This window comes from Akebia trifoliata, chromosome 4, assembly GCF_017979445.1.
Source record: "Akebia trifoliata isolate Shusen 1 chromosome 4, ASM1797944v1, whole genome shotgun sequence".
In the NCBI taxonomy this organism is placed as follows: Eukaryota; Viridiplantae; Streptophyta; class Magnoliopsida; order Ranunculales; family Lardizabalaceae; genus Akebia; species Akebia trifoliata.
This window is the reverse complement of record NC_141378.1, coordinates 2,670,133-2,682,415: the sequence shown is the minus strand read 5'-3', so window position 1 is coordinate 2,682,415 and position 12,283 is coordinate 2,670,133. Positions and strand designations below refer to the sequence as shown.

General features: G+C 34.0%; 1 protein-coding gene across 1 annotated transcript; it reads right to left on the bottom strand.

Annotated features, from left to right (window-relative positions):
* Positions 1-3,325: 3,325 nt before the first annotated feature.
* LOC147402937 (uncharacterized) lies at positions 3,326-11,305 on the bottom strand. The gene is made up of 7 exons (XM_086437534.1): positions 11,259-11,305; positions 7,905-8,020; positions 5,495-5,980; positions 5,277-5,405; positions 4,765-4,803; positions 4,228-4,661; positions 3,326-3,940 (listed from the first exon to the last, which is right to left on the bottom strand). The coding sequence occupies exons 1-7, from the start codon at positions 11,303-11,305 to the stop codon at positions 3,326-3,328; spliced, it is 1,866 nt and encodes a 621-aa protein (XP_086293660.1).
* Positions 11,306-12,283: the final 978 nt, after the last annotated feature.

Here is a 12,283-nt window from a genome sequence, read left to right as displayed (position 1 = left end):
CTTACTTCTCATTATAATAAATAAAAAAAGTAGAACCCTCCCTCTCAAGGAAATTATCAGATGCTTTCCTTCTTGGCTTGAGCTTCATCATTACTGAAGTGATGTTGTTTCTAATGTGGGCCACTAAAAATATAGGTTCATTTGGGTCCACTAAACAATGAATGCTTGGCCCACCTAAATCAGTTTGAAGTATAATTTTAATATGAGATGAATGGGGTTGAAACCTGAAACTTATACAACTGTACTATTTTTATAGGGGAAGGTTCAGCAGCCCTAAAGTTTGCCAAGTTTGGTGCCAAACATTTTTCAAAATATTGGATAGAAGCTTTGGAATGAGCTGATTTTTTGTGAGGATGATCTCTATGATGAGGAGACCATCATCACCAAAAATCAGCTTATTCCAAAACTTCTAACCCCATCAAAAGTGATTTACAAAAATTGGACGGTCCACGATTCTTCAACTTGTAAACTAGGGTTAGAAGTTTCAAAATGAGCTGATTTTTTGTGAGGAGGATCTCTTCACCGTAGAGATCATCCTCACAAAAAATCAGCCTATTCCAAAACTTCTAACCCCATCAAAAGTGATTTACAAAAAATGTTTGGCACCAAACTTGGCAAACTTTAGGGCTGCCGAACCACTCCCATTTTTATATTTTTATATGTTTTCTTGTCTTCAACTGCCTCTCAAAAACCTTCAATTTTTCCTCCACCTTATCTTGTTCTTGAGATTTGAAGGTAGAAAGATGAAACAATCTTGAAGTTGAAGACAATGAGGTTTTGTGAAAAGAAAAAAATATCAAGGGTTTTTGGCAAGAAGTTGGAAGGATGTGGACATTGCGGTCATTTTCTAAGTCTCTCATGCAAGACTAGAGACAATGAGAAAAGCCCTGAGGGTCCCCTGTTCACCTCCTTTTGATCTCTAAAGTAACCTTCTTCCTCCCCAAGTCTTAGCACTTTGGAATAAACTCTTTCTTAAAAAGATTCTAATTTTGCTTTTGTAAGAGAAAAAAAAAAAAAAAGCTCCACACATTAGTTTTTTTTCAAACTAAGTTTTTAGATTTAAAGTCTCTAAATATAGGACAGGTTTAAATTGATTTTTCAATGAAATTGCATGTATCTTTATTGGGTATTTATATATAATAAAAAATAGAAAGAAATTATAATTCCTAACTAGAGAGAGAGAAGTGTTGTAATTGGTTTTTTTTGGTAGCCCAAGGAGTGTCCCCACCTTTGGTGAGACTAATCTACTTGGGCCGGACGCACCATCTAACACCTTGTCAAGTGTTATGGCATTTAAGTAGCCACATTTCTATAGAGGAGCATGTAGAGATTCGAAGACACGACTTGGGGAGCAAACCCAATCGTTCCTTACCAACTCAGCTTATTCCTGGTGGGTAAGCGTTAGTATTGTTGATCCAATAAGAATCCAATCCTATAAAGACCTGATCCTATACATATCGGATCAGTTCTGGATCTCATTCAATTCTTCCTGGATTGGTTTGAAATCTAATCCATTTGGCAACTCTATTTCTAATGCATCTTTGACTTAATAAATAAGATTTCAAATTCCTCCACATTTTATAAAATATCTAAACTTTCTAATCTAAGTTAGAGTCTGGAGATCATATTAACTTAAAGAATAAGGTTGGAGAAACCAACAAGTGTTGAACGCAGTGATTAGGGTCTCCCTCCAAAAAGGGAGAGGTCTTGATGAGTTCAAGCCCTCTCGTTGGTCATCCACAAGGATTTATCCCGGCTTACCTTGTATGTCTGATTGTGGGGTAATGCATGTACCCCGAGGATTTGGGCAAAATATACTCTCTAAGAGGCCAATTACCTCCCCCTTGCTAGTCAGGCCTTATGGGTCTGGACACCCGTCATATAAAAAAACGTATCATAAAAATTGTCTTTCCCAAATATTCAGAAAATATTTGTAATAAGGGGGTTTCTAAAGAAGCATTTGTTTTTAAAGAGTCAATTGTTCATTTGATTCATTTTGAAATGCAAATTTTTGAGATTTTCTTTCCAAATAAAATTTTGGGAAAGGCAATAAAATCTAATATTTAATGTTATATTTATGAGAATAAAAGAAGATAATTTAAGTACCTATCTTATATATTTTTAAATTTTTTTAATAAATTTAAATCGAGTCAACCAAATTTAACCAAGGCTGAACCACTATCTAAACAATGTAACTTGATAATTTTTTTGTTTGATCATTGATCCAGTTCTTAAAATATATGCAATCAAGAAGTTATGGGTTAGTCATGGCTTAAAAAAAACCCATTAAAATTGATCAATGAAGGCCAATTACAATCCGATGGAATATACAAGTAGAAAATTTTAAAAAAACAAAGGGAAGATGGTGAAAGATACGAACATACTTTCAATAACAAAAGACATGGCTCTAAAAATAATTGGGCCTATGTGTGGATTCAAGCAAGATGAAGGCGATCTATTCTGAAGCCAAACCAATGCGAGGAGTTGCTTAGGGTTTAGGGATGGGCACCATCAACTTCCTTGGGTCATCCTAGTTATGGAACTCTTCGAGAACTCATAGGTTGTTCTTTTGCCATTCCTAGGAGTTCTAAGTGTTACAGATGAGAGATCCCCATGCATGATTCCTATCAGTAGAAGGAAGTAATGGTCTGAAACTCCTCTTGTTTCTCCAATCACACACATATTATTGAAGGATCTTCGATCTTCGACCCCTCATTTCCAACCCCCTTGCCATTATTGTGAAGCAGTTGTCCATGGCTCTATCAACCACAGAAAAAATTACCTTTGAAGTGAATGTAAGATTACAGTTAAAGTGCTTGCAATGTATGTAAATCTAGTTCGATAAGTCTGTACTTTGTTGACCAAAAATGCTTGGTCCATATGTGGACCAGACTACTTAGCTAAGGAGGAAAAATTGCAGCAATACAAACAAGACCACATGCAAGAAAAGAAACCGGAATAACAACCGTACCGTGCTACTTTTTTTATTAAGCACGATACGTTGAGACAAAGAGTGGGGCGGTGAGGCCAATTATAAACTTCTTGGCAAAGAATATAGGAAATCTTTTTTTTTTTTTGATCGGTAAGCTGAGGTTGTAGGGGCCTCACCCTTTATTATTTCTCAATCATTTACGAATGTAAATACAAGATGGATCTTCAATGATGATTCTCATAAGATCTTGAGGAACATCTTATTGTAGGATTTTCACTCTTCACGCCATTATTGTGAAGAATTTTTTTGATGGCTCTATCAACCACTTATTGAAAACTAGTACAGTACGTCTGAAATTACAATTGAAGTGTATGTAACATTACTATTGAAGTACTAGTACAGTAGGCCATTATTTTGCTGGCCAAAAATGCTTGGCCCATATGCTGAAGAGACTACTTTGATAAGGAGGGGAAATTGCAGCCATGCAAACAAGATCACAGGGACACATGCAAGACACGAGACTGGAATAGCAACCCATTCAATTTTTTGACGAAGCACGATAAAAAGAGTCGCGCCAAAGGCTATCATCATGGACACGATGGAGAGGAATAAGGTGGTGAGGCCAATTACCAACTTCTTGGGTAGAGAATGTAAGAAATCTTCTTCGGCATAACGTGAAGTGAGTATGGATAGGAACATCAAGATTGAAGTTGTGGAAGAGAATAATGCCAATGCATCTGATATAGCAAAGACCATGAAAGATTTGTGTCGTAAGAAAACGGGAATGCCCAGATCACTAATGTCGCCACCTGGTACAGTGAAGGCTGCAGCAAACACTACTGTAGCAATGAGAGTGGCTACAACCATGCATGATGATGCCATACTCTTCATCCATTTCTCTCCTTCTTTAACTAGACCCATGTGCTCTTCTGTAAATATCATTTTGGGCGTTTTCTTCCCTTTATTGTTCATTTCTTTGTATGAAGGTTGTACAATATTTTCCACCTCCTACATAAAAATGTTCTTCAGAATTGAAAAAACACAGTCGAAAATTTTGTTGAACTAAGATGACTTGTACATCTTTAAATTATGCTGATTTAAACCCAAGATAACAAACCCATCAATGTCGCCAAAGTTGATTGACTTCATACAAAATATGAACTTGAAGCGATTAAATGATAAAATTTGGAAAGATAGGAAATCATAAGCAATTTTACAAAATGTCAACAATGTTTATAGTTGTCGAGAAAACTAATTTAGAGAACGGGATTCAACCAATTTTTTCAAAGATATACCTTGAACCATTGCAATTCACGTTGCATTTGTAAAGCTGCACCGGAAACAGAGTTGAGTTGAGAGAACGGTGCCAACTTCGCCACCAAATGCAAGATGTTGTTACCTGATTGGTCGTGAAGTGATGCTGCTATATGCTTAAATGAACTCATCTGATAAATGAGATTGAAAACATTTACTTGGCGATTTAAAACTGCCAGGTGAAATATGCTTTGACGGTTGTTGTCACTGAACCAAATAGAATAGGGATAAGATTGAACACATTCTGTTATGATCTCATGAATTCCAATCGTAGCAGCTTTCAAAATAGGTGATTCTAAGAGCTTAATGGCTCTGGAATCATTCGAACTTACAACCTTGTCTAAGATGCATTTGACCAATTCAAGCATTTTTACATGCATCAACTTTGTGTCGTGGATTTGCTTTAGACACGGGACTGCCATTAAAATATTAAGTCATCAAGAAAAAAAATAGCTATGATGTAAGAAAGGAAAAACTAGGTAATATATAAAACTACTATGAATGTTGTTGTTGCATACCTTTAGATACCCAACACATTATATTCAATTTTTGGCACACTGTAATATAAAAACCAAACCAGATAAATCAGAAAGGTGGATGCATTTAGAATGAGATGATTTCTTACATACTAAAAATGGTGATGAATTTGCTAGATATCTAGTAGAACCTGGTGTCTGGGTTGCTATTTTGTAAGAAGGGATTCAAACAAATCTTTAGGTAAGAAAGTTTTGTTCTCACTAGGAATGAGACAAGGGATTGTTCAAACCTTTAGAACCATCAATTGGGGAGTTGGTTTAATTAGAACCACTCTCTTGAATGTCAATCAACATAATTGTTGACTAGTACCAGTAATTCCATAGGGAGCTTGAAATGTCATAAAATTCCTCCCCAGATATTGTCACTTTTGAATGTTAGTCCACAATGGTTAGTGATTTAAGTAGTGCAAGGAGTCTCACCATTTAAGTTATCAGCCAATATTTCAGGGGTAGAAGCGAAAATAAGAAAAAAGGGCAAGAGACACCAAACATACATGTGTAGATTAAGTTTCCCCAAAATGGTAGATGATCCCCACTTGCAAATGCAGAACGCATTTTAACTAACGTACCCAACGCGCTGACAGCTAAGTATTGGTGCTCCTTGACTAGTGTTAAAGCTACATCTGCAGAGATGAGGAACACCAACAAAGAATATAGTAAGTAAAATACTCCAAGTTAGATGCTCTGTAGTGATGCACCAGCACTGGCTTACCATAGAAACCAGCAAATATTACATAATTAAGAAGCGTGACACCGAGTATGCCTGTGAAGGGAAATGGGTCCCTGTTGCCATCGGTCACTTTTATAAGATACGATAGTGTCTCCTTATGGCCATATTGAGCAGCATAGTAGACTGGTGTCTTCCCATCTTTGTTTGGCATATTTGGTAAATCGGAGTTTTTCTTTACTAGCATCTCTGCTGCCTTAGTGTTTCCGACAATGGCTGCAAAGGCAAGGGCTGTATCTCCATCTTTGTCTTTCAGATCCAGTGATCCTTTAGGCATCATATTTAGAAGCTCCTCGACGAATTGCAAGGCCTTTCCTGTACCTACTGCAATGTGGAGAGCAGTCTTCGAGGAGATTGTGATCTCGGCAATCAATGCATCAGGATTATCTTTGAAGATCTTTTCGGCTCTTTTCCAATCACCTTTAAGTGTAGCTTTATACAGAGGTAGGTACTGGATAACGTTTTTCTCCTCTGTAAAGACTCAAAGACATGTATCATATTAGAGCTTCGTAGATAGGCTGTCACCACCAAATACATACGATGGACATTTTTCAACGAAATCAACCATTCAACCAATGAGATCAATGGCTGATTTTAAATATAATCAAGCGCACCTTCCTTATTCAAAAGAACATACAATTACGTGAGGGTATTAGAGTATTATAGGATGCATTAGAACAGGTGTTTTGTGAAAACTGAAAACTATACTATACTACATTATATATGTATATATAGTATTAGGTGGCATGTGCAAACACACGTAATTTACAAAAATTAGGATTTATATAAGATTAAACTTTTTATAACTAATTCAAATAATTAGTTTAAAACTTTTAAATATATAATCTAATTTTATATAATAGTTTATAACTAATCCATTTAATTATATTTTATAATTTAAATATTAATTAGAGAAATTGGAATTTGCATCAGAGTCTTATCTCATTATAATATTGAAGGTTAAAAGGGTATTTTGTAGTTTTAACACATTAATTTTGCATTAAAGCCTTATCTCATTATATTTTGAAGACTAATATGATATTTTTGAATATTCAATGAATTAATTAACATGGTCATGGGACTCTACATTTGCAATTATTCATTTTGACTAAAAAATCTTAATAATATAATTAGTAAGTTTAAAGAAAATTTTCAATAATCCTTTTTCTCATATGATAAAAGAGGGATTCTAATGCCACACCAACTTTTGCTAACGCCACCCCAATTCATAAGTAAATCACCAATGAATTAGCACACATCTTGAGGTGGCATTAGCAAAAGTTGGTGTAGCAATGGAAGCTCTCTATAAAAATAAAGATTATTATTAATGAGGAATATTAATGTTCAAGACCTCATGAGGATGTTAGCATTGTTCACCAAATTCACTTTCTAATAATACTCATTCTCATTTTGTCTTTTAGTGAAAAAGATAAATGTATGTTGGTCTTTTACATAATAAATACTAAATGGTATTTTAGACTTTTGATTTAAATATCTTTTTGTATTAAATGTTTTGACAATCAATAGCAACATAATAAATGCATTAATTAGGAGCATAATAAATGTATTTATTATGTAAAAGACTAAAATACCATTGTTTTTTTTATTAAAAGACAAAATGGGGAAGAGTATTATTGAAGAAAAAAAATTGGTGGAAAATGTTAAAGTCCCCTTGAGGCCTTGGACGTTAGCATTCCCCATTACTAATATATATATATATGGATGGCGTTATTACGACCCCTATTACGACTCATATTGCGACACATCATTTGTCTTATATGGGCAAAAATGTTAGGAATGGGCTGATTTTTTGTGAGGATGATCTCTGTGATGAGGGGATCATCCTGGCAAAAAATCATCCCATTCAATTGATTTACAAAAATTGGACGGTCTAAAATTTTATAGGGTCGGGTTCCTTAGACCCCCGTTACGACTCACATTGCAACACACCGTTTTGTCTTATATGGGCAAAAATGTTTGGAATGGGCTGATTTTTTTGTGAGGATGATCTCTATGATGAGGAGATCATCTTTACCAAAAATCAGCTCATTATAAAATTTCTAGCCCCATGTTTACAAGTTGAAAATTTTTAGACCGTCCAATTTTTGTAAATCAATTTTGATGGGGTTAGAAGTTTTGGAATGGGATGATTTTTTGCCAGGATGATCCCCTCATCACAGAGATCATCCTCACAAAAAATCAGCCCATTCTTAACATTTTTGCCCATATAAGACAAACGGTATGTCGCAATGTGAGTCGTATGGGGGTCGTAGGAACCCCACCCATATATATATATATATATATTAAAATATTTATTTTTCCAATATAGCTAAATGATCATTAATAGCTCTCATTCCAATGAGAAAATCTCGAAGCATGGGTTTGAACATCATACCAGGCGTGCTAGGGCCCGAAGAAGTAGTTGCCATTGATTGTTTGTAAACGACCTTGTCATCTTCACATGGGTCATTTGCACTAAAGATGATGTGCTCTTTCCCTTTGTCACCACAGCTGAGATATGTGTCACAAAAATTCAACTTAATTTGTATTTCATTGATTTATCTTGTATTTATATAATTATATATAAAGAATTAAGAACCCACCACAGTGATAAACGGTTCATACTTCATAATATCCAACAAACCAATTAAAATCAAAAGGAGTCAAATCTGCGTAGGTTTTTTTTTTAAAAACTACATATGACATTTGAAATTTTGGTGCCTAAATAGTATGGATAGGAATTTGGAAAGGAGATGACGAATCCACACCACGGTAATAAAAAAGAAAAGATGACAAAGAAATAGAGGGTTCAATACCTCGATTTGAAGAAGAACACAGGTAGGAATTAGATCGATCTTACAGTAATGATGGTTGGATCAATGGAGATTCACCTTGAAGAATTCCTCCTTCAATCCCTATTGGATCATTTTCAATCTCTTGGATAAACAAATTTATCCTAATCTTCAATATGAAAATTCTATCTAATTCAACCTTCAAACCTCGATCCAAGATAGGATTTTTAGGGAAGTAGAAAATGTTAGAATTTTATTAGGGATTTTATTTTTGTAAAGAAAAAACCTTTGATATGTGGGGAAAAATCTATAGAGATGCTATTGGCACTCCAAAATTTTACTTATTACACACCAATTTCATAAATTATTTTTCTCCTAGAGCTGAACCTCTGTTTTCTCCATTTTATAAAAAGCTTCTATGGTTCTTATATATACTTTCAAATCAAGAAGTGCGATATGAGGTTTCAGCCTTAGATCACTTCGACATTATTCTTTGAAAAAATATAAATGAAAACAATTAATATTTTGGTTAAATCAAAGACTTTTAAAATGACGGTCATTCTATTACCAAATTTTATGCCATGGTATTTTACAATCTTAGTGACGTAGTGGTTTGCCAACTGTTAATATGTGTTCCAGAGGATTTGTTCCCTTTTATCACTCCAATTAAAGATTAGATATATTTACAAAAAAGTGATCAATTTTTTACGAATTTATGATTCCTGCTCACTGTTCATTTTAATTACCAAAACAGGAACAATAATAAATTCAAAAGTTTTTCAAGTGACTATTTTGCAGGTATAAAGTGACAATTTCATTTTAAACCTATGAAATTGTTACTTTAAATATGCGAAATAGTCATTTTGTTTTGATTTTTTTAAAACAAAAACGTGATTGTTCACGTTTTGATAATTAAAATGAACAATGAGCAGGAATGGTAAATAACTCATTTCAACTTACAAAATGATAATTCACCCAAAAAATTAAAACACACTCTTCAAACAATACAAAGGTTTGACTCAAATTATAATCTCAACATTATAGCACTCATTCAAATAGTTTCAGTAGTTGTTTACATTTATAATTAGGCTAATGTAAAATCTTAAACACAAGAAATAGAAATTTAGCAAAGAAAAAAAGATAGATTCTATTGGCACCCTAACTTTTACTTATTCTCAACCATCACTTATTTTCTCTATTTTTAATTGGGGTGTAATAAGTAAAAGTTGAGGTGCCAGTAGCAGTTCTCAAAATCTGGGGTTGAAGAAATGCCTGGTCTTGGCCTTTTGGGAAGAGAAAAAAATCCTTGATTTTAGGTTAATTGTTGAAGATTGAGGGCATTTTAATCATTTTTTACTAGTCTCTATTTGTTAAGACTGGGATCAAGGTACCTGATCTTGGTTTGTAAACATAGGGTTATCCCAAATAGTCACCAAAGCATGGAGGACTCTAAATCACCCTTTAAAATTTTAAAGCTTGTATCTATTAAAACTGAAAAATGCGACTCAATCTGGTTGCCCAACGGAGACCACTAGATAACTCATGAGTAGTGACTAACGAGTGAAAATTAATCTATTAAATGTTTTCTAAAATTAAAAAGGGTGACTACTTGCACACACCTAAAATGCTTGACTTACACACTTTTTTTTTTTTTTTTTTCAAATCTTGAGTATCCCCACCCTCCGGGTGGAACTAATCCAACAGTCACACGCATCGCCCCCTCAAAACATTCTACATGCAATAGGTTGAGTCAAAGGTCAACCAGACTCTGGAGGGTGGCCCCAAGAAATTTATAGTTTTGTGGGATTTTTATACACTTGACCTATTCTTCTTGAGGAGCTTATCAAGGCTTAGCTTGCCAGTAGGTCAACTCCTCGGGGTTGCTAGATTTACGCATTCGTTGTACCTACCCAAAAAATAATATTTTTCATTGCACACACCTAATTAACTAATATTTCTTAATTCTCTTTGCACTCATCCAATAAATTGCAGAACCCATTTCTTTTCTCTCTCTCTTTCTCTCTCCTTCCTCTCTACCATCCATCTCTTTCTCTCTCTCTCTCATATTACTTGTTTGCATCTAGAAAGGTTTTAACAAGGGTTTATAACTTTGATCTTACTCTTATTTTTCCCCTAACATCTCAAAATTCAATCTAGTCGTAGTCATTCATATGAGAAAATTTATGAGTGAATTTTTTTGATTCAATATGTTAGTATGGAATCATTTTTTCAATGTTTGGTAGGTACCTATCCTATACAAAGAGATTCAATACTTGTAAACTAAACACAAAGATTTACCTGAGAAAATTTTGTTTGGTGGGTACTTACCAAGTTTGTCTTGTAGTGTTCGACAAATACCTATCAAATCAATTAAAAAATGTTCGTTCTGAACCTATTGAACAAAATATGTCAAAAATCTTTGAATCATTTAATCTAAAATCATCATTTTAGAGGTTTTAATAGTGATATAACTTGAAAAAAAAATAATAAAATAACATTTTCATTAATTCAACTTTTCACAAAACTCAAAATGAGATGAATATAAAGAAAGAGTCTAGTGAGAGAGAGAGAGAGAGAGAAGAAGAAGAATTGGGTTTTATGGGGAGTAGGTCCAATAGAAAATGTCAAAAATGCATTTTCAATTATAGCACATCAAGAATTTTGTATTTTTGAGTGTGATTGTAAATTTATTTGTTGCTCAACCTTTTACTCAAAAGTATTCAAAGAAAAAGGAGGAGAGGGGATCAAGGCTCAAATAAGGTGTCTATTCCTATAAAATGAGAATGGTGTCTACGTACTTTTTTGTTGGAGTTTAAAACACATCGGGCCCTAATCAAATTGTTTTCTATATAGCAAATAAAAAAAATGTCACATAAACACTTAATGTTGCTAAAGAACGGATGACACCATTTTGGATTATGACTCTATAATAAAAGTACTATGAAAAACCCACAGACCTTGAAGAAGGTAGTTCAGCAGCTAGAATCTCGCCAGCAAGCGCCATAAAAGCGACTGGTCAGATATCAAAATATGATCGATCCTCTCTTCGACTAAAAGGAAAGGCCACTGACGTGCTTTAATAGGGGGTGAAGAGTGCTAGTTGGTTAAGACACTACTACACGTTTTAATATAATATATATTGTCCAGTTGTAATAGAAACCAGCACGCCACCTCTCAAGTCTACTCTCAACGGTTTCTTGTAAAGTCTTTGAATATTGAATTTAGTTAAACAAATACTGGGATTAGAAGTCTTTCCCTTTAGAACCGTTCCCTCCAGAATAATTAGATTCTTTCCTCCAACCATAATAAGATATTCTTTCTTCTTTCTTATGGTGTCGTTTTTACAATGAATATAAAGTAGAGACTCTGATATGTACTTTGCATTCTGCATGTATGCATTATTATGAATCGTAATGACAAAATCGAGATATTTGATTAGGAAAAATTATCATGAATCCTTATGGTGACTGTATTAGGAGTCTAAAAAGATCTAAAAATCATCAGAAGGGCTGTACTAAAATTTGAAAATCCTTCTAAGGTCTTTCTAATATTTTTGAAAAAATTCTCAAAAGAAAAAAAGACAAACAATTGATCCTGAACCAATAAAGATACCTTTAAAATAAAAAATAAAAAAGTCAACAGAATTAAGACAGACTCAGACCAACTACAACCTTAAGAAAGGAAAACCCCTATGATCCTTATCAATGACAAAACCGAGGTTACAAAGGAGAAATCTACTATCTATTTCAGCTCTTGAGGTGGCATGGATATCTTTATAAACTTGAAAGCTCTTGGTTGTTCGTCTTACTTTATGCTGAGCCAAATTTATTGGATTGTTATAATGGAACACCCAAGCTGATTGTTATGATGATGATCATGTCTTGAGAACTCAAAGCCATTGTTGAATGACACAAGAAGATGTTGCAAACAAATGGAGAAAGTGAGTGCGAATAATATTCCAAAATCAAAATTTAACAAATTG

Coding starts and splice junctions, on each gene's coding strand:
- LOC147402937 (XM_086437534.1), bottom strand. CDS start 11,305: ATGGCGCTTGCTGGCGAGATTCTAGCTGCTGAACTACCTTCTTCAAG. Junction 5,981..7,904: donor TTCGGGCCCTAGCACGCCTG/GTATGATGTTCA, acceptor GAGTCTTTACAG/AGGAGAAAAACGTTATCCAG. Junction 3,941..4,227: donor GTGAATTGCAATGGTTCAAG/GTATATCTTTGA, acceptor ATTTTTATGTAG/GAGGTGGAAAATATTGTACA.